General features: G+C 41.8%; 1 protein-coding gene across 1 annotated transcript in view; it reads right to left on the bottom strand.

Moving 5' to 3' along the window:
• Window positions 1–2,940: 2,940 nt before the first annotated feature.
• Window positions 2,941–26,997, bottom strand: part of UGGT1 (UDP-glucose glycoprotein glucosyltransferase 1) — a 109,466-nt gene continuing 85,409 nt past the window's right edge. Inside the window, exons 30-41 of the mRNA XM_067742307.1 lie at window positions 23,256–23,414; window positions 22,624–22,709; window positions 20,813–20,897; window positions 19,589–19,677; window positions 18,952–19,056; window positions 17,626–17,710; window positions 16,425–16,607; window positions 15,152–15,312; window positions 13,987–14,101; window positions 9,582–9,698; window positions 8,967–9,135; window positions 2,941–7,242 (exon numbers count right to left, since the gene is read on the bottom strand). Of these exons, the coding sequence (XP_067598408.1) occupies window positions 7,217–7,242; window positions 8,967–9,135; window positions 9,582–9,698; window positions 13,987–14,101; window positions 15,152–15,312; window positions 16,425–16,607; window positions 17,626–17,710; window positions 18,952–19,056; window positions 19,589–19,677; window positions 20,813–20,897; window positions 22,624–22,709; window positions 23,256–23,414 (1,380 nt within the window). The 3' untranslated portion in view covers window positions 2,941–7,216. The remainder of the gene's footprint in view (window positions 7,243–8,966; window positions 9,136–9,581; window positions 9,699–13,986; window positions 14,102–15,151; window positions 15,313–16,424; window positions 16,608–17,625; window positions 17,711–18,951; window positions 19,057–19,588; window positions 19,678–20,812; window positions 20,898–22,623; window positions 22,710–23,255; window positions 23,415–26,997) is intronic.

Here is a 26,997-nt window from a genome sequence, read left to right as displayed (position 1 = left end):
ACTATGACATGCCTAGGTGTGACCTTCTTTGTATTTATCCTGCATATGTGTGTGTGTGTGTGTGTGTGTGTGTGTGTGTGTGTGCACGTGTGCGTGTGCATGTGCGTGCACTGGTTTGGGGGGTGGGGGGTAACACACAGTGAGGCCGGACAAAGACCAAGGGAAAAGCTAGAAGAGTTTTACAGTTTTGTTATATCACAGTTCACACCATGCAGGACCCCTCGGGGGAAGCACTAGGGTTGGTCACTAGGAAGAAGGCAAGGCAGGAACTGTGGGCAAGAGCTTTAACTGTGGTTTCCCCAGGAATGAATGGGTGAGGCAGGATAAGACTGGCTAATTTGAATATTTCAATAAGCTCTGGAGCATAGGAGATGTCCCTGCATGTCTTATATCTGGCCTTGGGCGATTAGGGTGGGTATATAGTGGCCCAGAGTTGAAGAGTCCAATAAGTGAAGTGGTTGAGGGCGTGGACTAGATTGGCTGTTCAAGAGAACTGACTGGCCTTTAGCCAGGGCCAAAACTGGGTCAAGAGAACATTTTTAAGAAACTGTATTTCTGGAGTCACTAAGGCTCTTGGATCCATGAGTTGTTTTTAATCACACCTTGACGATTTTTGGCCAGTATTTCTCCGAACGTATCTGTTACACTGCTTGATACTGCCTCACAGGTTACTACATATATTCATTTATGATTTTTCTCAATCGTTTTTCCCTCTTTGCTTTTCAATTTGGATAATTTCCATTAACCTGTCTTCAAGTTCTCTGATCCTTTTTTTTTTTTTAAATTTTGCAGTGTTTAATCTTAAGCCTACCCATGAAATTGGTTTTTAAAAATTTCATCTCTCCTAAAATTCCCCACATCTTCATCCTTTGTATATATCCATTCCTGTTGTTTCTTTAACATATTTATAATTATTTCCTTTTTAAATAAATTTTATTTATTTTTTGGCTGCAGTTGGGTCTTCATTGCTGTGCGCAGGCTTTCTCCAGTTGCAGCGAGCAGGGGCTACTCTTCATTGCGGCGCATGGGCTTCTCATTGCGGTGGCTTCTCTTGTTGCGGAGCACAGGCTCCAGGCACACAGTAGTTGTGGCTCGCAGGCTCAGTAGTTGTGGCACACGGGCCTAGTTGCTCCACAGCATGTGGGATCTTCCTGGACTGGGCATCGAACCCATGTCCCCTGCATTAGCAGGGGGGTTCTTAACCACTGCACCACCAGGGAAGTCCCTATAATTATTCTAAAATTCTTATTCAACAATTTCAACATCTTGGTTGCCTGCAGATCTCTTGACTTTTTCCCCCTTCTTTATGTGTCCTAATATTCATTCCTGTTTCTTACGTCTGATCTGTGATTGTATACTGGACATTCTGAGTAATACGGAGACTCTGGATTCATTAATTTTCCCATGAAAACTGTTGAGTTTTAGTAGGGAGTTAAGTTACTATTGGATCACCTTGATTCTTCGAAGGCTTGACTTTACACTTTATTAGAGTGGTTCTATTTTAGTTTTGCCCTTAGTCCTAGGGCCTAGACCCGAGTTCAGCAGAAAGCCCCAAATATTTACTGAGCCTCTCTAACTTGGTGGGACATAAACGCCAAACTTTCCCTCCCCAGCGCCAGACATCTTCTGAGCTTTTCCAGCCTTCCAGCTGTTGCTTTGTTTGGCCCTCTTGGAATCCTGCTTTGTTCAAGCATAATTTAGGAGTCAGCCAAGGATATGAGGGGAGTATGCACGGCAAATTCAAGGCTCTGTGGCTTCCTCCTTTCTGGGATTTTCTGCCTTCAATTTCCAGCTGCTTGGGCAGCCTCTGAACTCTGACTTGGTTCCTCAGCCCTGTAGAACAGCCACTTTTTGTTTTATTCCCTGTGGGCCACATGAGGAATAGTTGCTTAAATGTGGATCTTATCCAGTGTGTTTCTCTTCTTTCAGGGGTTGGGTCCCCTCCAGTTTTTGCCTGTCTCTGATCACTTTCCAGTGCATTTCAACAATGTATATCTATTTACTGGTTGGTCTGATACAATGCTCTTGCCACTGATGGAAGCCAGACTATAATCCAACTTCTTTTTACCTCTTTATCTGGTTGATGGTTATACAAGTGTGTTTACTTTGAAAATCTATCAAGGCGTATGTTTGTGTACTTGTACCTTCAAATGCTATACATCAATAGTAATATTTTTACAAGAAAAAAGAGGTTTCATGTGGGTACCCAGTTTAAAACCCCTCAGGGGCTTTCTGGTGGCTCTGGATCAACTCAGATCCCCACTCCAGCACCTCACTCCTGGCCATGACTCCAGCCCCAGAGGTTCACTTGCAGCTCCTTAAATGAGATACACCAGCTCTCCAACCTCACTGTATCCCCCCTCCCTCATTCTACATAGATAGCGCCTACCGATTCCCCAAACTTGAGTTTAAGCATCCTCTCCTTGTAGAAGCTTTTCCTGACCACCAAACCCCTCGTTCCCTCCTCCACCGTAGGTGCCCTCTGTCATGTTCTCACAGCCACAAGGTCCCTCTGCCCAACCTCCACCTCTGCAAGCGCTCCCATTACACCAGCTTGCGGTGTCCAGTGAGCACCTGAATGGCGGGAACCGTAATCTTCAACCTTAAATCCAGCCCCAGCGTAGGAGCTCAGAGAATTTGCAAAATGAACAAAGTCCATGCCATCCTTCCTGTTACGGTTAGTGCTTCTGGGGCAGCTTGCCTGCCAGATCCTGCCTGGGGCAGTCCCCCAAACTTGGGGACCTCGGAAGAGGCCTGGGTGCTCCCCTGAGAATCTAGAGAATTGGCTGCACCTGGACCTAGCTCCTCAGCAGACAAGGCGTTCGGGTAAAGCTCTTCCTCCTGTCCAGGCCTGCTGCTTCTGTCAGATGGAGGGATGGAATTTCGAGCTCTAACGACTTACCTTTCCTAAGCATAAAAGCTGAATGACGGACCAGACGGTTTTAAACAAGAGAAGGAAAAGTTTATTGTGTTGAGCAGACCTTATCTTCATTACAGTACCAGGAAATTCATTCTCAATCCATTTCAGGCGCAGAGGGCTCTGTAGACGTTTACTGTCCCAGTGCTTGTTCCCGAGCAAGGGGCAGCACCTGGATCTTTGCTGCATTTAATGGAACAGGATTACAGTAAAATAGAAGAGTTACAAAGGTTTTTTTTTTTTTTTTTTTAAGTACAGTTTCTTTAAAAATTCTAATATTTTTCTTTGTTTTTTCCATGTTTACCTTATTATTAGCAAAAACAACTGGTTGGAAACCACCGTACTTGATAATCTTTTCTCAAATTGCTGACCTTAGGTTAATGTATTTTGCCATTTTTATTGAGAAGAGGAATTACGTCCATTTCTCTGGAAATCTAAAAGGTGACACGTAAGGCAATGCATAAATTACAGGTGGGATGAAGGCCTTGCCTCAAACCCTAACTTGTGTCCTACTTACATCTGCCGCATTTGGCCTCTGTGTTGCTAGGTGATTGGAAAAGACTCAGGAGATGGCCTCACTTTCGGACTGCTTCTGGGGAGCATGCAGGTGCCTGAAGCTGATTTCGTGGTTTGTTTTTATAAGCTGTCAGCACTCAGTGACACCCTGAGAGAGAGAGATCCTCTACTCAGTGCCCTGACTCACCGCCACCCAGAAGCTTCATTTCTGTATTAGACTGAGAGATCAAAGACCAAATAATGAAAGAGAAATTGGTATCCTCCAGATACTCTGAAGTACCAACAAAGACCTGAGTTAATGACGTCGAATTTGTGGAATTCAGTCAGGTTACTACCAAAGTCCTAATAAAGATCCTTCCTCACTGTAGCAAGACTGGGAAAATAGGAATCTAAATTACAAAGGTTATCCCACCAGACTAGACACAAAACAGCAATATTCAAGTTGATTAACCCTTATCATCCCACAAAAGTGTCCCCATAAAAATCAAATGCTTAAAAAACTATTAAAATTACACAATGGAATATATTTAAATAACTTTGCACACAACACACCCTGCATTCACTGTTACCAAGAGAAAGCTTCACCAAAACACTTCCACTTCCATGATATTGATACCACAGCACGAACATTTTACTCAGAAAAATGCACGAGATGTCCTCTTGAAACTCTTGAGTTGAATTATTTCTTTTAATCATCCATGGCAGTTTCAGGAAAAAAAGAAAACTGCTTTCAAGTAGCCAAATTTACTCCCAAGGGGGTGTCGGGGAGGGGGAACCACCTTATGCTCGCTGCTGTGAGGGCGGGGTCTGACCCGTTCCAAGTTACGAGGTCAGTAAAGTGGAATTCCCAGCCGAAGGAAACTGGGATTTTCATTTCCCTTCCAGTCTCTTCTGGAAACCGCACTGCTGTCCCTGGCCGTCAGCCCCTTCACTCAGTAATCCTGCAACCAGACAGACGTTGTTCGTTCCATCAGACCTTTCACAAGGCTCATGATATGAGGGCGTGAGGACAGCAGAGTCGATTAAGCTCCCTTCTTGGAAAGTACTACCTGATTTTCATGAAACCTTTGCTCCCCGCCGCCCCCCGAGCTGAGCTCACACAGTGCGTGGGCCTACCAGGTGTGCGTGTGCTTGGCAGGCAGGCCAACAGCTCTACGTTTCAATCTGAAGTGCCACTTTGACAGCTTCGGCACTCCCTCAGGCGTGCGGAAAACTGCCGCACCAGCGCTCTCAGCGGGGCAAGTATTCAGGACGCTTTTAAACGAAACACAGGCACGTCCCCGCAGCTCCGAGAGCAGGCCGCGTGCACCCGTTCTGACCTCCGTCAAACACCACTGTTCGCAAGACATAAAAACCCACACTGTTGCGTGTCGTTCTGATGTGTCACATTATGTCACATTGCTCTGGCACTGATTCAGAAAGAAAAAGTTTCCACTGTGGCATGATGAAGGGGGAAAAAGTCCATTATGTATGAAAAGATGGTTGAGAACAACGTACTGTGAGTAGCTTCCAGAAGCTTGCACTTCTCGGTAAAATCAGTTCACGTTTCTTGTGAAAAATCTCTCCTATCTTTCCCGTCACAATTTGCTTTCATACGGCAGAGAGAACAGACAAAGCTGACCAAGACCAAATTTTAGTGGCGGTATCATTTCCCAGGGCGCTAGAGGTTCGTTTTGCAAGTTGCTCATGCCACGCGAACCAAGATATTCCTGGCATGAGAAGGAGGACCCTAGGCCGTTTCAGAAGCAAGCGGGGTCTCGCATGTTTAGATTCAACTGTTAATAAGACTTAAATTTAGGGTGGTGACAAATAAGGGGCAACGAGGACACACACACACTACACAGAGAACAGATTTCACCTTCCTCATGAACGATACACGTTAAGAGCCCAGGCAGAAAGACGTGGAAAGGTGGCCTATTCCATGTCCCGAGGGAACCAGCGTTTAGAAAGCACATCCCAGTGACTTTTGTTATTTCCCGCTCAACCTCCCAGTAAATGAAGTGGGAAAACGCACAACTGCGCCCGTGGTTGTAGACAGAAGTGGCGGCGGCAGCGGCAGCCTCTCTGAAGGCTTAATTAACCCTCAGATGGACCTGAGTGAATGTTTTCCACTCTCATTGATTCTATCCCTTTAGCTGCTCTGACCAGGGGAGAAGCAGCGTGGGGGGAACTCACGCTAGAGCCTTTGTCAACAGCGACACCTCTGAGGGACCTTTGCAGTCTTGGATCGATTTATCTAAAAATCTTTCGGGCTCCCTCCTCCCCAGTTTTTTAATGGACCTACAAAAGCACGCTCAAAAGCTCCCTAGGACTAAGAGACTCCCGAGCTAACCTTGGCGTGTGAATATGGAAAAAATTAATTCCTCGATATTTGTCCTAAGACTTTGGAAGGAGGCACAGTCCACGGAGTGCTCTGCTGCTGTGCCCTGCAGCCTGGGCAGCCAGGGGGCAGGACCTGCAGCCTTACAGCCACGCAGGCCGACAGCACCTGCAAGACTCCTCGTGGGCGCCTCCCGGCTCTGCCCACCCAGCAGGAAAGGCTGCCGCGGAAGCGCCCTTCTGGGCTGCTGAAGTGAAGACACGAAAAGCCATGACCAAAGGGCCAAACCTGCTTCAAGATGCAACTCTGTGGAGTCAGAACGGGTGCAACACTGGCAATTTCTGCAAGTCAAAGGCAGCCCACCGCACTAAACTAAAAGGAATACAGAACAGTGTATAGAAAAAAGTGAATTACACAAGCAGAATCTCTCCCGATCTCGGATCTGGGAGTCTTCCGTAGAGAAAAGCCAAAGCCAACTTCCCCTGGGTCTGAGAGACGAAAATCCTGCGGAGAAGAAGAGGGTAAATGATGCGGTGACCGTCCTGAGGGAGCCCTGAGCCCTTCAGGATGGATCACTACAGGGGCTTACTATGGCTGTATCCAGTAAGGAAATAACAGGCTTCTTTTTTAAGAAAGTGGGAAGAGAAAAGCAAAGACTTTCACAACTTAAAAAACTGCTTATAAAACAATTACTTAAAACGTTCACTGGGGCTGGGTGGAGAATAAGGACAACGTCTTCATTTCCAATTAGTCACAACGGTGCCGACGGTCTATAAAAGAGGACGGCCGATCTCCGGTGCCCCTCGCCCTCACCCCAGCGATCCAGAGCCTCCTACTCCTGACATTTTCCCTACCCTCAGCCCAACCCACCCCCATCCTAACCCCAAATTAACCTGCCCCGAGCCAAGCCTGAGGACACATGATTGTTGGTTGGGTTTCAATTTGACAGTGAACCTGATGCTGGGGAAGGGCACAGGGGAACGCTGGCGCAAACCCCGAGGTGCGCAGACCTTGGGCAAAGCTTCTGATGGCTGATGTGGGCGGCACCTGCCCTGCGGCCCAGGCTGCAGACTGAGCTCCGCTGCCCGTAGGCTGAGGTAAGGAAGGACACGGTGGCTCTGGCTGGTGGCTTCCCGAGACACTGTGGCACGTGTGGGCTCCTGGGTGTGAGCGCCACAGGGCTCGTTTTCTTCCAGTTGCCTCTGCCATCTTCCCCTCTGGTTAGAAGCCTGCTCTTTATAGAGTCCCCCAGAGATCAGCCCCTTGTCTTCCTCTGAGGTATGAATCCAGTGGAGCCTTGACTCCAGAGATCCAGAGCCGCCAGCGTGCAGGAGTCAGAATGAACGGTGCGGCACACCTGCCCAGCCAGTTCATCAGCAGTTGTATAGACAGATTGGAAAAAGCTAGCATTTAATATAAAAAGTGTTCTTCAAATGGTGTAATTCCCTATCCTCCGCTGGAGATCATAATTCTTCATGTTTCTGAGGTCCTACGGAAAAGGAGAACGATTGAAAAGAAAAGGAATTATTGTCAACTTATAAAAGTACAGACTAGGGACTTCCCTGGTGGTCCAGTGGTGAAGAATCCGCCTTCCAACGCAGGGGACGCGGGTTCGCTCCCTGGTCGGGGAACTAAGATCCCACACGCCACGGGGCAACTAAGCCCGCGTGCCTGAGCCAGCGTGCCACCAACTACAGAGCCCATGTGCCCTGGAGCCTACGTGTCACAACTAAGAGCCCACAGGCTGAAATGAAAGATCTCGAGTGTTGCAACGAAGACCCGACACAGCCAAAAAAAAATAGTACAGCCTAGGCATTTTCTGGTACGAAACCTATTATTTGTGCCCCTACCTCTGCTGTATCTCTCTTTTTAAATTTTTAGGAGCTTTGGTTTAGTGTGTTTGTGTTATATTTTGAAAGCAAAAACAAACTAAAAAAGACATTTTTATCTTTAAGAACATGGAAACTACCTGCATACCCCTAACTCCATCTAAATATTGTTTTCACAAGTACGATATTTACTTCTAGGAAAAATGCACATATTTTTAGTCAGGAGTCTTCTTTTTTCACTTAATAACATATAAACACTTCCTATGTAGCAGTGTAGCTCATTTACTATTTTCTATTTTTGGGTGTTTAAAACTGTTTTTTAATGCCTTTGGTTTACAAGTAATAATAAAATAAATTTCTCCATGTACATAACTTTCTTCTTGCATTGAATTATTTCTTTCAAGGTAAATTCTCGAGAGAGAAATTACTGAGGATATAAGCACTTTAATGGCTCCTGACGATCGACTGACTGCCCTCTAACAAGGATTGTTCTAGTGCACAAAGCTTCAGCAAGGTTCACCCACAACAGGTTCATCACCATCTCCCCCAACAAATGGCATTACCAATATGTATGCTTTTTTCTATGTAGCATGTATTAATGATAGATTCCTTTAATTTGATTACTGTTTCCTCAAATTCATTTATATTTCTGTTTTCCTCTTATTTAAACAGTATGTCTACATTCTTTGCCATTTATCTATGGAAATCCTTGAGGTTTTACTCATGAACTTAATTATTTTTATGGTGAATATCCAACCTTTTAGCTGTGATTTTAATATCATGCCATAGTCTTCAGAATCACTCAAGATCCATGTTCTATAATTGCTTTTTGAGAATTCGTTTTGAGCTGAGTACATTAAAATCCAGAGCCCAGCTTATTAATGGGTTTACAAAAGGTCACTTTTGTACTCTAATGATTTTTTTAGATTGGCTACCATCCGAGATGTACATACAGTAGGGAAAACATTATATGAAGATTTAGTCCTCAGAATACTTTTTTCAAATCAATACGTTCTCTGTCTTGACCCTAAATGTGTTCATTCACTAGGAATCTGACAAGAGGTCCCCCAAATAATGGCAGGTTTGGCTTATGTATCACAAAACTCATGAACCTAAATAACAATAATCACAATGAAAGCAGTCTTTCTTCAAAAAAAGAAAGAAAGAGAAAGAAAGAAGAAAAAAAGGGCAGCAATTGCATTAATAAATACTGTTTAGAACCCAACTGAATAAGGAAAGTGAACAATATACACTAGCAGATGTCAGGATGGAAGGATTAAATAACTGTTTCTTCTAGTCCTTTTATTCCTTATTCTGCTTTTGCAACAAACAGAAATTAGACAGGCCAAGAAGTACTTGCCTAAAGCCAAGAGGCTGTACGTACCTTCCCGGCTCGGTTCTTGTGCCGGTGTGTCTTTATGAAGTGCTCCCGATTCCTTCTCCTCCTGAAAGCGTGTCTGTAGCTGTTTGATCTCCTGATCATAGTCCTGCCACTCTGGGACAATTCGAACAGCGGCCTCCAGCTTGGGCTCTTTGGTCATTGGATTATTACACTGTGAAAACCAAAATAACACACTTCAACTGAGCTGAAGGAAGGGTATGTTACACAGAATTCAAAGGTGTTTCTGTTCTTGGGTTACAGGTCCTTACTGGACAAAGAGAACAATACTGAGGAAGCAAACCATATTAGCAGAAGCAGTGTGGTAGTGAGTGGGCCGTACAAAGCTTCCGCAAAGAAGTTGTGGAGCGCTACTGGAAGGCAGGAAAAGAAACACTGGAAACATTACAAGGCACAGAGTGGTCTGGAAGATCAGTGGTAACTTCACCAATTCTAAGTAGTGAAAACAACCCCATCACACACTGGAGGATCTGGCTTCCTGCTGAGGTTGCTGTAAGAGGTTCTGCAGTCCCTGAACTAAGCAGTTAAAGAGAAAGACTAAATTATCTAGTCATCCATCAGACAGGACTAAGATGCAGAAAAGAGCCACCGACAACTTACCAAATCAATTGTTTTTGCCCTTTTCTTAGAGGCATCGTCACACCATGTTTCACACCAAAGCCATTCTTGAGGGAGTGATTTAATTGGCACCTGGTGGATCATGTTATTGGGCAAATCCTGTTCGGAAGAGAAGATAAAACACAACAATCTAAAGTTCCAGGGTAATAAACAACAAGGTCCTACTGCAGAGCAGAGGGAGCTATATTCAATATCCTGTGATAAACCATAATGGAAAAGAACATGAAAAAGAAAAAATATACATATGTATAACTGAATCACTTTGCATTGCAGCAGAAATTAACACCACATTGTAAATCAACTATACTTCAATAAAATATAAAAGAAAATGTTTAGAAATAAAGTCCTAGGGGAAATTTAAATAAATGCACAGCAAATTAGCTGTTCATTACATATCACATGTCAATCACAAATTTTTAAAACAGAAAAGAGTCCGTACCAACAACCTTAGAGAAACTAAAATATTTATTTCCGGTGTTTTTAAAAACCACAAAGTTTAGAGGATCCATAAAACAGCTACCCACAATAAGCATCTGAAAAACTTTAGCTTAAAACTCACAAACAGCCTGCACCTAGATTCCCTCCATGAGGGCAATTCTAAGAAAAACAGTACTGCCTTCTAAAAGCCAAGTAAGCATCGAGTGTGGCTCTTGTACTTCAAGGGTTTGCTTCAAATAAGCAAGCTCTGAATCCACCTTGTCTGCTAAGGCTTGATCCCAAGTAGATGAAGCCCACATGTTTTCTAGCCAGCTGTACTCTATGCTTTGAAGCTTTTCTCTCAGAAAAACCTGTGCGTTTGACACAATAAAACGTTCCACTGTCCAAAGACACAAACAACCAATACGATCCGATAATTTCACTTCTGGGTATATACACAAAAGAACTGAAAGCAGAGACTCAAACGGATACTTGTACGCCGATGTTCACAGAGGCATTATTCACAAGTCAAAAGATGGAAATAAGCCAAATGTCCATCAACAGATGAATAGCCAAACAAAATGTATATACATACAATGAAATATTATTTGATCTTAACAGGAAGAAAAGTTAGGTACATGCTACAGCATGGAGGAATCTTGAAAACATTATGCTAAGTGAAATAAAACAAACACAAAAGGAAAAATATTGTGTGATTCCAAAAGTACCTGGAATAAGCAAATGCATACTGACAGAAAATAGAATAGAGGTTACCAGGGGCTGGGGGCAGGAGAAAAGGGGAGTTAACTGTTTAATGGGTACAGAGTTTCTGTTTGGGATGATGAAACAGTTCTGGAGATGGACAGCTGCACATTGTAAATGTACTTAATCCCACTGAACATTTAAAAATAGTTAAAATGGTAAATTTTACCACAGTAAAAGATAATCAAGGTAAAATACAGATACTTTCAGACAACAAAAACTGAATTTGTTACTAGTGAACACTAAGTAAAGGACCACCTTCAGGCAGAAGGAAAACGATCCAATATGGAAGCCCAGAAATGCAGGGGAGAATGCAGAGTAACCCAAAGGGTAACTATGTTAGTTCAAATTTAAATAGATACTGACTGTATTAAACAAGAAGAATAACTTCTTCTGGGGTTTAAAATATAGACAGATCTAAAATACATGGCAACAAAGTATTCAGGTTGAGATAAGGATAAATGGAGTAATGAGTTCTAAGACAATGACACTCAAAATGTAGTCTGTGGACTGGCAGTACACAGTTTGCTAGGAATGCAGATTCTAAGGCCCAACCATATACCTACTGAATCAGCCTGTGGGGGATGGGGCCCAGGGCTTAAGGCTTTAATAAGTTCTTCAGGTGATTTTTTTATATATGCTAAAATTTGAGAAGAACTGTTCTGATGTTTTTGCACTGTCTGGTAGATGAGTAAAATACACTAATTAACATTAGCCTTTGCAAAGTCAGAAATGCATACTGTAATCTCTAGGCTAATCATTTAAAAATTACTTTAAGTATATAGTTTAATAGAGGGAAAATGGAATTATGAAAAAATCCTCAATCAATCTGAAAGAAACTGACAGGAGAAAAAAGAAATACAGGACATATGGAATAAGCAGGACTATGGAGAAGCCAAACTTGTTGGTGATTACATTAACTATAAACGGACTAATGTTCAAATTAAATGACTGCCACAACCACACGAAAAAACAAACCAATATAAGCTATTTATAAGAAACAGAACTAAAACATAAGGATAAAGAATGATTGAGGGGCTTCCCTGGTGGCGCAGTGGTTGAGAGTCCGCCTGCTGACGCAGGGGACACGGGTTCGTGCACCAGTCCGGGAGGATCCCACGTGCCGCGAAGCGGCTGGGCCCGTGGGCCATGGCCGATGAGCCTGCACGTCCGGAGCCTGTGCTCCGCAACGGGAGAGGCCACAACAGTGAGAGGCCCGCATACCACAAAAAAAAAAAAAAAAAAAAAGAATGATTGAGAACAGAAGGATAAAAAAATATACCATGTAACACTAACTAAAAGGAAAACCAGCATAGCTGCACTAATACTAGATGAAGCACACTTTAAGCCCCTGCCCAAAAAGCATTAACAGAGATAATAAAAGGTTAATTTGTCAGACATATATATGACTTCTAAGTTTTTAGGCACTGAATGATACAGTCTCTAAGCACATCAAGCAAAATTTGACAAAACCAAAGACAAGAAAGATTTCACAATATGGAAAGAGATTTTAGCACAATTCTCTCAGTAACTAATAGAAAAACACACAGACAAAACACACACAACAACATACCACTAAACCTCACCTAATGGACATACATAGAAAAACATTACACCTAACATCTGCAGAATATGAAACCAGTTGAAATGTTTACCAAAACTGATCATATCTGGGTCAGCTCAACAAGCAAAGCTCAACAAACTTCAAATGGCTGAGATCATACATAATACTTTCTCAGACTAGAGCAACTGGGCTAGAACAAAAAAAAACCCTGGAAAATCTCCATGTACACAGTGAATGAAACAAGAGGGGAATTAAAATATCTATTAATGAAGGCAGTAATGGAGGAACTGAGAAACACAAAAGACATATAGAAAACAAGCAGGAAATTGGCAGATGTAAATCCTACCACACTAATAATTACATTACATGTAAAGGGATTAAACTCTCTAACTGAAAGCCACATGGGCTGCCAGCTCACATCTAACAATTTAACAGATTAACAATAAGTATTACTCAAAATTACATAGAGCGTCAGGAATTCTTACACTGCTGGTGGGAGTATAAATCAGAACTACTTTGGAAAACCGTTTGGAATTATCTAGTAAAGATAAAGATGGACCAATCTGATGACCCAGCAATTCAACTTGTAGTTGTACACACAACTGAAATACGTATACATGTGCGTAAACGATGATCACAGCATTATTTGTAGAAGACAAAAATGGAAAACAACCCAAATGTACAATAAACAAAACATACTACCACTTCACACAACAATATGGATGAATCTCACTAACATAACATTAAGCAGAAGAAGTTAGACTCAAAAGAGTACATCTTGTATAATCCCACTGAGACAGGCAGAAAAAAACAGGTAAAACTATAGTGTTTAAGGATACATGTGTAAGTAGTAATTCAATACAGAAAAGCAATGGAGTGATTACCACAAAAGTCAGGATGCTGGATACTTCCGTTAAAGAGGGTGGCTTCTGGGATGCTAGTAATGTCGTATTTCTAAAACCGGGTGGTAGTACATGGGCATGTGCTTTGTGGTAATGCACTGATGCATATGAATATGCAAATATTTATAAATTTTTGTTTTGTACACTCACTTTTCTTTATGGGTGCTATCTATCACAAATGCTTAAAAATGTTTAAGGCAGACTTAAGCAAAACAAAATATGTGAAACTATGTATCTAAAACGCAAACTATAATCTCACCTCTAAAAAATGTTTAGCATTAATAAACAGTGACTCATCCAAACTTCTTAAAAAACACCATGGTTGCTGATATGGGAAAAAATGGGAAATTACGATACTATATTCTATGCTGTGAATCCTGAGCTAGTTAGTTCCTAAAGAAGAGAAATACACTGACCCTAGTAGGCAGAGAAACAAATTGATCAGATTAGCTGGGTACAAAACGAAAAGATAAGGTAATGGTTCTGAGTGGCAGTGTCCTCCTTCTATCTCCCTCCCCAAACCAACCTCAGGCCCATGACATTTTTCACCATTATGTCCTCTCTTGAGGACAGATAAAAGTGTCACACACACACACACACACACACACACACAAATTCCTTTCCATGAAGACATAGAACACTGTCCCAACAGAGAAGTGAGAAGCAAATGCTACACTTCATTTTCCGACACAACACTGTATACCCATCACTGAAACGGTTAACCAAAAAAATGGCCACTTACTTGATCAAGATTTGAAAGGCTGTTAGGATCCTGACTCAGACCTTGGTACTGTCCCCTGAGTCTGTCACCAGCAGCTATTTTCCTAAACTTCTTCAGATCCACGACATACAATGCACTGGACAGAGAAAATCCATTTGTTATAACCATGGATTATCGCAGGGAAAGTAACCACACTGATTAATGGAACAGATCACTAGGCAAACATTCTGGCTTCTCTTTGAAAAGGTAAGCTGAAGTCTACAGTGGAGCTCAGGGTCAGTCTGTGCTACTTCAAAGATGGCTAAGGAAGTTATTACAAAATCCATATTCTGGTACCACGAGCTCACTTTGTCACTGTTCTTTAAGTAACTGCCTTCCAAAGGAAATCATCTCTGACAAAAGATTCCTAGCAAATGTCAGCAGATTTGGTAATAAAGACTGATAACCATTAGTTGAAGATATCCTGATGATGTCTTAAATGTTATAGGAAAAGAAAATACACCCAAATGTTACAGTTCTTTTGGACCAAGCACATAAAGTACAATACTGAAATCACCACACCCCAACATTTATCTCTACACATGCTGCTTCCTACATATCCCCCTACTCTCCAAATCACACTCTGCCCAGAGAAGATAATGTAGAAAAGCAACAAATGCCCAACAGATACATTCACTGTTTAACCTAGGAGTTCTAGGAATTTGTCCTACAGACATACTTGAAATATACACAATTATGTATTTAATTATTCACGACAACATTGCACGTCATAGGGAGACCATAAATAATATATACACTGGAATAATATGTTGATGTAAAAAGGAAAAAGGTCTCTCTCCACATGTGGATATAAAGTCTACTAGAGACATCAAGTGAAAAAAGCAAGGCACAAAACTATAAATAGGATAGTATATATTTTGTGTAAAAAAGAAGTCACAGTTGTTTACCTAAGAATTAAGAAAGTCTGGAAGGACACACAGTAAATTAATAGAGGATTTTATCTGTTGTGGGAGTGGGAACTGGGAAGAAGGGAGACAGAATGGGGAAGATTTCTTTTCACTGTGTATTGTTTATAATTTTTATTTCTGAACGACGTTAACGTATTACCTATTCACAACTTTAAACATACAAAATTACTTTTAAAGAACATCAAACAACAGCATTAGAAGCACTCCTTCTTCGGCACCTGATATGATACTTCCGCCCGGATAAGTGACTGGCCCAGTAGCCTGACTTCCAGAACCTGTAGCCGTCCATCTCCTTGCGGCTGTCACAGAAAGGAGTGTAACCATATGGAGCACCGTCCAAACTGAAATCTCGCAGCTCTTTCAAATCTGTCCGCACAATCTGAAGAAGAGAGGATCACAGTCATCTGTTAAACAACCATGCAGACAGCAGGGTCCAGGAGGTACGGCGGGGAGCTCAGGGCTCAGCGGCACAGGCAGGAGACCCAGCTCGAGCCTCGCTTCCTCCACTGATTAGGCTGACCGCCCTCACTAGCATGTCAAGACGCTTAGCCTGGTGCTTGGCACAGAGTATTTCCAAGCATTCAAAAAAAAAAAAAGCAGAAATAAAACAAATTAATAATTGATACATTGCACAGCCTCTCTGTGACTCAGTTTCCTCATCTAAAATGGAGATCTCACAGGGTTGTTGGGAGGATTACATGAACTAACGGGGAATGATGGGGAATGACGCCTGGCACACAGTAAGTGCTCAGCAAGGATTAAGTGTGATTATATTACAACTAGGAAAGCGTGCTTCGGGTTGAGCCAGTTGCGGTATAAGTGAGCCAGAGGGGGCAGAATCCCCAAGAGCTGGATGAAGCTTTGTCCAAATGACTTGCACACATTACATCACTTCCATTCAGATGAGGAACTCAGGTTTCAGCCAGCTCAGGATAAGGAGAAAGGCTGTAGGGTAGAGGTACATTTACACTTCTTGAGTTTGTATGCTCTAAAATTTCTAAAATTAGAAATCTTAATTTTCTAAAATTAAGTGTGTTCCTTTTAATTAAGTCAAATCTTGACAGCAGGATGACCTTCTGAAGAGTTCCACATTATCAAGGCCACCTACTTGCACTTCCTCTCACTTACCCTTGTCAATAACTTCTAGCTTTTGAGCAAATAATTGGAGATGATGGCAAGCACTGTGCTAAACTGATGAATTTTCCAATTGTTAGTTTGTATGTTAAATGAACTAAATTTAAGATACAAAACTGCATACACAATGCAATCACAACTGTGTAAAAGAGGCAATAGGAACAAAGATGAAAAGGAGATATGTCGAATACAAATTTTAAAAGTGATCACATCTGGGTGATACATTTCCATATACTCTAAATAATGTAAACCAAGCATGTACTTTTCCATAATTGGAAAGATAAAATCATTTAAAAAAGGAAAGGAAGTCCAATGCCTTTAATACAAACTGCTGAAGCGCAGTCGCTAAGAGCTTACCTGATCGGCATCCACAAACAGGAACTTGTCAACAACCAGCGGGAAGAGCACATCCAGGAAGAGGATCTTGTAACCCCAGATGATGCGCTGTTTCTCAGTCTGCTGATGAAGCCAGCGGGGCCATTTGTACTGAACAAGCTCATACTGAAAATTGTACTTGTTTGCCATGTAAGGTATAAACTCCTATTTTGAGATACAGGGAACAACAATCATTTACTTTGATTAAGAAAAACAAGTAAGTCAACCAAGTACGATTATGGCACAAGTAAAACACATTTACCCTATCAGTGGTCTAACGAAGAAACGTGACCCTGACTCACTCGTGACTACATAAAAGAATACATATAAACTTTTGACAAATCCCCATTTTTTATGGCTTCTAATCACCACATGAGATGACAGAAATCTTTAAGTGAAGGCTTTTAGATAATTAATTTGTGTATATGTGTCTGTGTGTCTGTGTGTTTAAGGGAAATGGACTTTATCTGTCGAAACTTGACTTCAGCAGAACATTTTTTTGAGCTTGATTTTAAGCCTTTCTCACCACTAGGTCTAGCCCGGGGAATGACACAGCAAACCCAAGTACTCTGAACAAGGTTGCTGCCATTAAGTCTTTCAGATTCTACATGTAAGTACTTTCAGGGGACCAGAAGTGAATCACTTCTCTCGGAGAGATATTACTGAGTACATTAAAAGCTGCTTGAAGAAGAACAACAACAAAGATGCAAATAAATCAATTTAGATGACAAATACTAACTGATATAAAGCGGAAAACTTTCCAAGCGTGTTTTTGTTTTGCACAGATGATCCTTTACTTCCACAGATCACTGGGTAGTTGTTCATGACAGAACTAACCATCCTTCTCACTGGAAACCTGTACTGTGCTTTCTAATTAAACAAGGACATGCACGCTCAGAGGAGGAATGTTACTCCATGAAAACAAAAGATACAGACTCTCCTCCTATGTTATCCAAGCTTCAAATAAGTCATAATTTTGTGTTCAGTTTTATAACAACTATTCCCCCCAAACAGACCAGTCTGGAAGAATAATCAACATTGAATTATGCGGGTGAATCAGGGTAACCAAATACAAGGAAAATTTTTAAATCATACACATAATGTAGAAGTAGCAAAAAGTATATCACACTGTACGTATGTCCTTACTAGGAATGTTTTCCTTTTCGAAGCCTGAGAAACAAACCTTAAACGTGGGGGACAAGTAATTCTTCAAGAACCAGAATTTCACAGGAGTCTTGGTATTCTTCAGTACTGATAGCATCATTATGCTGTCAAACAAAAGCAAAAAATAATAACAATTGTCCAAATCTTTTCAATCTCAACAAAACCAAGGAGAGTCCATCAAGAGACCACTCAGTGTTCTTTGTGGCAGAGCTAACTGGTGGCTCAGTTAGGCAAAGAGAGACCCTGAGTAGGGGACAATGGAAAACTGCCCTTATTCATCTTTACAGTGTTATCACTGGATGGGAAAGAAGGAATACTTATTACCTATAGTAATATACTGAACTGATAGAGGCACATGTTTTAATTACGTTACAGCTTTAAATAAACTGCTTCATGAACTGACACGTTAGTTAGGGTACAAATGAATCCTGGAGGCTGTGCTTAGCTGAGGACATCACCCTAAAAAGAAGCTGGAAAAGCCCGGTGGCTCTGCGTCACGGCACTGCCCCCCACGGCCTGGACGGGGCCTGCCAGGGAGGAGAGCGGGGCGAGGTAAGGGGACGGCAAGTGGTTACAGCTTCAGGATTCCCTACTTTGGAAACAAACAAAAGCAAATTTTGAGTCAAGGAATTTAATTAAATTCAGTTGTTACTGACATCTGACATTACTATTCTAGGTCAGATATTATTTCTTGGGAATATGAGGGCTAAACATGAGTAAAATGACATCTTGACTAGATTTGTAGTGGAAAATTACAAGGAAAAAGAACCCTGGCATTAGGAAAGTTACTCTCAGGCAAAGGCCTTCCTGACCACTGACAACAAGACGCCCTGAGGGCCTTTCCCCTGGCGACCGCTGTGTCAACCAGCCCAAGCCTGTGCCTCTCCTCCACTCTGGCTGTGTGACCGCAGGCGAATCCTTCCACCCTCTGAATCTCAGCCTGTCTATAAAACGGAATTAAGATCCCTCCTGGCTCTAACATCCTATGAATCTTCAGAAGGCAGGTCCATGGCCCTATTCCACCTCTATTCTCTATGTTAACCTCCTAATTTCCGGTTTAAGCGATGCTTGGTGGACAATTAAACACCACTCCTTATGATGTGTGCACAGTGATACTGAAATATGTTTAGAGCCTTGTAATAGGTACACAGATGCATTTAGCTCCCTTCATGAGGCTGGCTGGATCAAAACAAATACAATTATATATGGTAATCTAGTCACAACCCTTAGAGTGTGTCAAATACACAGAAGTATAACAGGCAGAATCCCATAGAACACGTACTCCCTAAATAAGAATCCTGTAACAAATCCATGCACACATTCTGAAATAACCAACATGACTAACCGAAGAAATCTTTCATAGAGATGACCAGATGCGACAGAGAAAATATTAATTATGTCATCTTTCTCTTGTTTCACTTCCTCAGTCTTCTGTCCTCCTGTAAAGCCCCTATAACAAGAAAGGTAAAAACAAGAACACTTGAAACACTGATACAGACACACTGCCCTTTAAGGGGAGAGGGAAGGAGACGGTGCTTCCCCATCCCTGTTCCTTCCCGAGAGCGCAAGGCCGGCAAAAGCAGCCCACAGGACGAGAGGTGGGGATGGCTGCCCAACGAGAGGGAGGCTGCCCACAGGGCCTCGTGTAGCTTCAGGAGAAGACTGGACACAGGCTAGTCCACAGAATGCAAGACATACAATGGAAGGTTAACTGAGCAATTACCACTCAGCTCTCCAAATAGCGGACAAAATCCAACAGCAGTCAAGAACTAGGGCACAGAAGTAACCCCACCATGAGGGGACGATAACCTCTTTCAGTTAATCAGTGGGAAACACTCATCTACTCTAAGTACAAGTGCAAGATTGCACAGAGCAGAATCTGAAAAGCCCAAACAGGATTATTATACTCAAGAGAAGGGAGGGATGGTGCTTATATATCAGTTTTTCCTTAAAAACATTATTTCTTTATGATGCCAGTTTACCATTTGAAGGAGTCCCAAAATCCAGATTCATTCTCATTAGTTCCGTCGCTCAGCAAGTCTTCATTCACCATGTCTGCCTTCTTCTGAACCTGCAATCAGTCACACGTGATAGATCTGATTCCCCCTACTGGGTCTAATAGGCATTAGATGATCTTCACTGGACGCACACTGTGAACACTGTCAGCACTAGGGAGGGAATGATCCCGCCAGCAGGTACAATCCGCCCCGAGTCCAGACATATTCAACAAACTGTGCTCATCATATCACGTGAAAATCTTGAGTGAGGAGATAGCAACCTCTTTTAATTAGACAATAACTGTTTTTGGTTTGAAAAACGGGCAGAGAACCTTATGGTCTGAGTAAAATCAGAAGCACAATTCAGCAAGCTAACCGCTAGTTCTAGGGAAAGAGGGCAGCACACACGAGCTCTAACTGTCAGGAAGGAGTCACCTCTTGTGACAGCCTTGTACCAGGGCTGACTAGTACAAACAGGGGTCGAATCTTCTCGACAGCACAGGGATCATTTTTCTGCTCAACCGTGTGCCGTCTGCTTTCAGTTTTACTGTGTATAATGATTATTTATCCCATAATACCTTTTACTTGAATTTAAGGCACTAGGAACTTCAAAATTCTGAGAACAGAAAGCAGAAGTGAAAAGAAATTAAATAATGCTACCATTTATTACTGGTGTTGAAATTCTCATTGGCATTCTTTCCAGTCTTCTGAGAATAAAATCATGAATGATAATGTGAACTGTGGCTGTACAAGCAAAGCAGTATCTATGAAAACATCTGATGTAAAACGAGACTTGTACTGCTCACTGAGATAACCCAAAAGGCGCAATCTCTCAGGTGAAGAAAGCCACAAACTCATATTTAAAAAAGACATTTTGCATTTCAAGTGCATTCCTATACACGCTACAGTAAAATTCCAAAGGTGAATTAAAGTCTTGGGCTGGTTTCTTTCTTTTTCCTTCAGCTTTACTGAGATGTAATGAACAAGTAACACTTGTAAATTTAAGGTATACAACGCGATGACTTGGTATAGGTATATATTGTGAATATATAATAACAGCACAATTTCTGGAGTTAACACATTCCATCACCTCACATAGTTTGGGGCTGGTTTCAAGATACGTATTTTTACATAACAGCTACTAAATACCAAGTTACTGCTACTTTCACTAACTTTAATAGAGTGGCTGCCTTCATATACCAAACTCACCTTCACTTTAATGATTTTGCTTTTGAAGGTGCTGAGGACAACAACAACTTCAGCGGCATCAGGTGGAGAATCTGTACCGTCGTGACTTAGAAAAGGAAGGAAGGAAGGAAGATGGATGTCACAAACCACAGGCCTCAAAATGCAGTAAATGGTCTGATATCAACCCCCCATATCTGTCCATCGTCTTTATGTGATTTCTGAACAAATTATTTTCCAATCTGCAGGAAACCCCTTCAAGCTACGCAGAAGCACTTGTCAAATTCTCTATCCTTACACGTTGAGTGTGCCAATCGGTCACAGCCCAAACGTCCTTCTTGAGTCCCTCTTCGAATGACCTTCCATAGAGTGAGAGGCTCCCGGTGCTGGCAAGCACATCGTGAGCACGGAACCACTGTCTGTGTTCACGAGGTCTGAGCCAAGCACGGCGCCCTTCGATAAAGGAGCGCCTGGGGGCCTGGGCCCCTGCACTGTCACCGGAAACGCATCACTACTGCTCTGTAATGGGCAAGTAGCAAGACATGGCTCTACTTCAGAGTTGTGTAAACGCTTCTACTCTGTCCTTCCTGGAGGCACACAGCCAAGCCTAGGCCCTGCACTCAATCTGGCGCCCATCCTCTGGAGGAAGAACTCTAACGAGCTCTGTCTGCAAGCAGACAGGGCAGAGGAGGAAAAACTGAAAACAGTATTTCCCTACTAATCAACTGTAATGCCTAAAATTACCTGTCACCAAATTTTAATGTGATAACTACAGAAAGCCACGATAGAACATGAATTCACTGTCATCCAGCAGAGAGCAAAGTTCTCAGGCAAATGTGAGATCCTGACAGGGAGCATGAAACATTCCAGAGCCTGGGAAGCAAAGGGGGAAGAGAGCCCGCGACTGTGAGGTGCTGGCCACCGTAGGAGGCCTGGCCAGGAAAAGGGCACACAGCAGGGACGGAGTTTAGAAAGACAACACATAAGCTTTTGGGGAAAACATTAATAGGCGAAAACCCTACTATGTACAATGAAGATTTTACTATAATACAAAAATCTTCTACTTTCTTGGTAAGAAATGTGCAGAAATCCACAAAGCTTTCATGTGGGTCAGTAAAGACTATGAAGCTACAATGAAGACACAACAGGATGATGTTCTCAAATAAACTCTAATGGAAATCATTCCCGAAATGAATTGGCATGAAGTCTTCTCACATAGCCTAATACTAATTTAAATTGTGTTAAGCAGAATTTAGATCACACCTTTTTAAAAGGCAGTATAATTTTTTTAAACTAAGAGTCACTTGTAGCAAATCTTAAAGCAAAAAGCAGGCTACCGACAATGCTCTGGGAGTACCTTCTGTACCACCTCAGGCCTGGAAAGACAAGTGCTCGCACCAAGGTTCCATGGCCAAAGCTTACATGTCTTGTCAATCTGCAACTCACTCAGGGTAGAGAAATATACTATCCAGGGTTGAAAAGTCTGACTGTTCTTCATTTCTTTTCTCCTTTCTTGAAATGACTCACTTTCTCATCTGCCTATGGTTTTCATCACAGTGACAGAATGATTTCATCCTGGGATACTGTTAGCACGAAAGAATGACCGAAGAGTCAAACTTGACTATATATATAGTTAGTATTTACACTGCTCGTTATCCAGTTATACCCTGACAAGTCTCCCACATTTAATTTCCTAGAAAAGCACCGTTTCATCACACATACAACTGCAAATTAAATTCCTATTGCCTGGGTAACTGCCAGTGTAGTATTCAATTCAAGCTGATTCTCATTGCAGAATGTTCTAAAAAAAATGTACCTGCATCATTTAATCCTACCTGTAGATTCTATAAATGTCTTCAGAACGTCCCTTCCTTAGTCTGAGAATCCAAGCTCCTGGGTTGGCTTTTAACTGAAAATAGCCCTAGGACAAGAAGATAAGACAAATTTTAGTGCTCTTAAAAACATCAAAATGCCGTTTCTGAGGGACAGTTATTTCTTTTTCTGAAATATCAGTCACCTTTATTTTAAATAAGATGGTTAACAAACGAATGCAACTCTTAAAATCTACATATTAGAAACACTAGCAAAATACTGGCCCGTCAAGCCAAGAAGCCTGCCCTTTAGCTGTACTTCAGTGAAGAATGCATGATGTGTGAATAAGCTTCAAATCTCAAAAGGAAAAAAGAGAAAGAAGGGAAAAACGCTGTTGGCTCATAAGCAATACTTTTTCAGGAGCCAATCTGGTTAGAGTAGAATATTCTAGCATGTTTTCTTTTAAGTTGTCTTAAAAGAAAAAGTTTTTTTTAAGTTGTCTTAAAAAGAAAAAGAAAGTTGTCTTAAAAAGAAAAATTCAGTCCATCATGAATTTTAATCTCCCTCATGTTCAGAATGCTAATTGCTCTATCATAAATCGCAGTGCCCAAATTAACATGACTGAGTATCACCACTGGATGTACTGATCGTTTACCAGATTAGCCATAACAATAGTGTCCACGATGACTGGCTGGGCTGAAGTTCCTAAGGTAAACTGCAGTCCCCGTGGGGGCTGGCCGGTGGTGATGTCATAGCAGTGACCTTCCAGTAACAGGTACTCCAGCTCATACTCAGCAGCCACTACGCTGTCCACCTGCAATATCAAAATTAAATCACTTGAAGACCACTCAGCAATAAAAAGAAACAAAGTACTGATACATGCAACAACATGGATGAATCTGAAATGCATTATGCAAAGTGAATGAAACCAGACATAAAGGGCAACATACCATATGATCACATTTATAAAAAATTCAATAAGAGGCAAAACTATAGGGATAAAAAGCAGATCAGCCGTTGCCTGGGGCCAGGGGGAGGAGGAGGGGTTACCTGCAAAGGGGCATGACAGAACCTTTTGGAGTGATGGACATGCTCTGTATCTTGATTGTGCTGGTAGTTAACAAGAGTACACAATTTTAGAAACTACGGTGGGTTGGAAGGAGAGTCAGGAAAAAGGACACAGAAAAAAACAATAAGGAGATTATTCCAAAAGTACAGACAGGATACGATGCTAATCTACAACAGGAGTACTGGGAAAAAAGCATGTAAGGTAAAACTGCCAAATGAACGAACAGATCTAAAAGCAAATAATGGAGAAGATAGATAAAACAATCCTACAAGGATCAGCTCATATGAGAAAAGAGAGAAACAATGAGAAAGATCAGAAAAACATCAGAGAGCAATGCAAATTCATCTTGGCCTTTGGAATACAGCTGAAAATATTGCTATTCTAAATGCAAACGTCCAAGATGAATTTAATGGCTCCGTAATGGCATAAAACCATTCACGTGCTGCACCGACTGCCTAAATTATTGCTAATTTCTTGCAGAAAATAGGACACAACTACGAAGTCTTAGGGCAGCTTGGCTTTAGCTAATTGAAGAGTTTCTACCCCAGGCTAGCTCAGGCTTGGTTTTATGACCCTACCTAACCCTAACAGTGAGCTACTTGGAGCTTAACATGTTACTGCAACGCTCCACATGCTCACGAGTCTCAGGCTCTGCATTTTCAATGGAGTGCAGAGAAACTGGAGGAAGCCTAAGAAAGAGGAGCAAAAACTCTGGGAGATACGGAAGAAACCTACTTTGTTTTTGTTTTGGGTTTTTTTTAAAAAAAATATTTATTTATTTGGCTGCACCTGGTCTTAGTTGCAGCATGCAAGATCTTCGTTGCGGCGTGCGGTAACTTCAGTTGCAGCAGGCGGGATCTTTTTTTTTTTTAGTTGCGGCATGCAGGATCTAGTTCGCTGACCAAGGATTGAACTCGGGCCTCCTGCATTGGGAGCACGGAGTCTTAACCACTGGACCACCAGGGAAGGCCCCGGAAGAAACCTGCTTTGCATCTGATCTATACTTCTGTGCACTGTTCTTTAGTGCTTTGTGTGGTCTCTTCAACAAGAGTTGGTTCCTCCAGGGCTCCCTATTTGTTAAAAATATGGTGTGTACGTATGTACACATACACACGCACGTGCACACACACTCTCTTTCTCTCTCTCTCCCTGCCACCAACTTAGTACCTAAGGGTTTCTACTTAAAGAAACTAGAATTATTCAACCTCATGATAAGAGGGCTGCTAATTCCTTTGGTAACTATCTTCAAGTTTCCAGTCTCCCAACTCCCAAGAAGACAGAACCAGAAAACAGGCTTCAATTGTAATAAGAGATATTTAAGGCAGACACAGAGACAAATGTTGTTAAAAAGGAAGGAGGCTCTGAGGCACCGTAAGCTCCCTGGAAGTAAAGACCATGTTTTTTAATTCCTTTGTTAATATACTCTAAGCTAGGTGTAGAGTGAGGGCTGGGAAGAGACATCAGTGAAATGAAATTGCACTGTCTTTGAAAATGGATTAGGGAAAAAGGACCACTTACCTTAGAGACTTCAAATACAGTTATATGGAAATAAATGAAACAGAGAACAGAAAAACAATAAAGAAAAACCAATGAAACCAATGGCTGGTTCTTCACAAATATCAACAAATGGACAAACTTTTAGCTTGACTGACCAGGAAAAAAAAGAGAGAAGAGCCAACTTACTGAAATCAGCAAGGATAAAGGAAACATCACTATTCAATAAAAAAGACTACAAGAAAATGCTATGAATAACTACATGCCAAAAAATTAGATAACCTAGATAGAATGGATAAATTCCTAAGAGACACAAACTTTGAAAACTGACTCAAGACAAAATAGAAAATCTAAACAGACCTACAACAAGAGATTGAATCAGTAATTAAAAAATTTTGCAGGGCTTCCCTGGTGGCGCAGTGGTTGAGGGTCCGCCTGCCGATGCAGGGGACACGGGTTCGTGCCCCGGTCCGGGAAGATCCCACATGCTGTGGAGCGTCTGGGCCTGTGAGCCATGGCCGCTGAGCCTGCGCGTCCAGAGCCTGTGCTCCGCGGCAAGAGAGGCCACAACAGTGAGAGGCCCGCATACCACAAAAAAAAATAATAATAAAAATAAATAAAATAAAATTAATTAATTAAAAAAAATTTTTTCCTATCAGGCAAGAAAAGTATATAAAAGGCATCCAGATTGTAAAGAAAAAGTAAAACTCTATTTGCAGATGACATGATCTTATACAGGCTTGTATACTAAGAACTACAAAATATTGTTCAAAGAAATTAAAGACCTATATAAATGGAAAGACATCCCATTTTCATGGTGCAGAACACTTAATATTATTAAGATGGCAATCTCTCCAAATTCACCTAGGGATTTAATGCAATCCCTATTGAAATCCCAGCAGCCTCTTCTGCAGATATTAACAAGCTGATTCCAAAATGCAAAGAACCCAGAATAGCCAAAACTATCTTGAAAAAGAGGAACACAACTGGAAAACTCACACTTCCTAATTTCAAAACTTACTACAAAGCTACAGTAAATAAGACAGTGTGGTACTGGCCCAAGGACAGATACAGAGACCAATGGAGTAAAATTCAGAGCCCAGAATTAAACCTTCACATTTAGGGTTAACTGATTTCTGAAAAAGATGTAAAGACCATTCAATGGGGGAAAGAATAGGTTTTTAAAACAAATGGTGCTGGGGCAACCGGATATCTACATGCAAAGAATAAAGCTGGAACTCTGCCTCACACCATATACAAACACTAACTCAAAATGAATCTAAGAAGTAAAATGTAAGAGTTTTTAAACTGTGAAAGACCTAGAAGAAAACACTGGAGTAAACCCTTGTGACCTGGGATTAAGCAACAGTTTCTTAGATATAACTCTGAAAGCACAAGCAACAAAAAATAGGTAAATTAGACTTCATAAAGATTAGAAACGTTTGTGCTTCAAAGGACGCCATCAAAAAACTGAAAAGACAACCTGTAAAATGGGAGAAGATATTTGTAAAGCATGTATCTGACAAGAGACTTGTAACCAGAATATATAAAGAACTCTTACAATTCAACAATTAAAAGACAAGCCAGGGCTTCCCTGGTGGTGCAGTGGTTGGGAGTCCACCTGCCGATGCAGGGGACGCAGGTTCGTGCCCCGGTCCAGGAGGATCCCGCATGCCAGCCCATGGGCCATGACCGCTGGGCCTGCGTGTCTGGAGCCTGTGCTCCGCAGCGGGAGAGGCCACAGCGGTGAGAGGCCCACATACCGCAAAAAAAAAAAAAAAAAAGACAAGCCAATTTATAAAAATAGGCAAAGGATTTGAATAGACATTTCTCC

This window comes from Pseudorca crassidens, chromosome 6, assembly GCF_039906515.1.
Source record: "Pseudorca crassidens isolate mPseCra1 chromosome 6, mPseCra1.hap1, whole genome shotgun sequence".
Classification (NCBI taxonomy): domain Eukaryota; kingdom Metazoa; phylum Chordata; class Mammalia; order Artiodactyla; family Delphinidae; genus Pseudorca; species Pseudorca crassidens.
The sequence above is the reverse complement of the archived record's forward strand: the minus strand, read 5'-3'. Positions and strand labels throughout refer to the sequence as shown.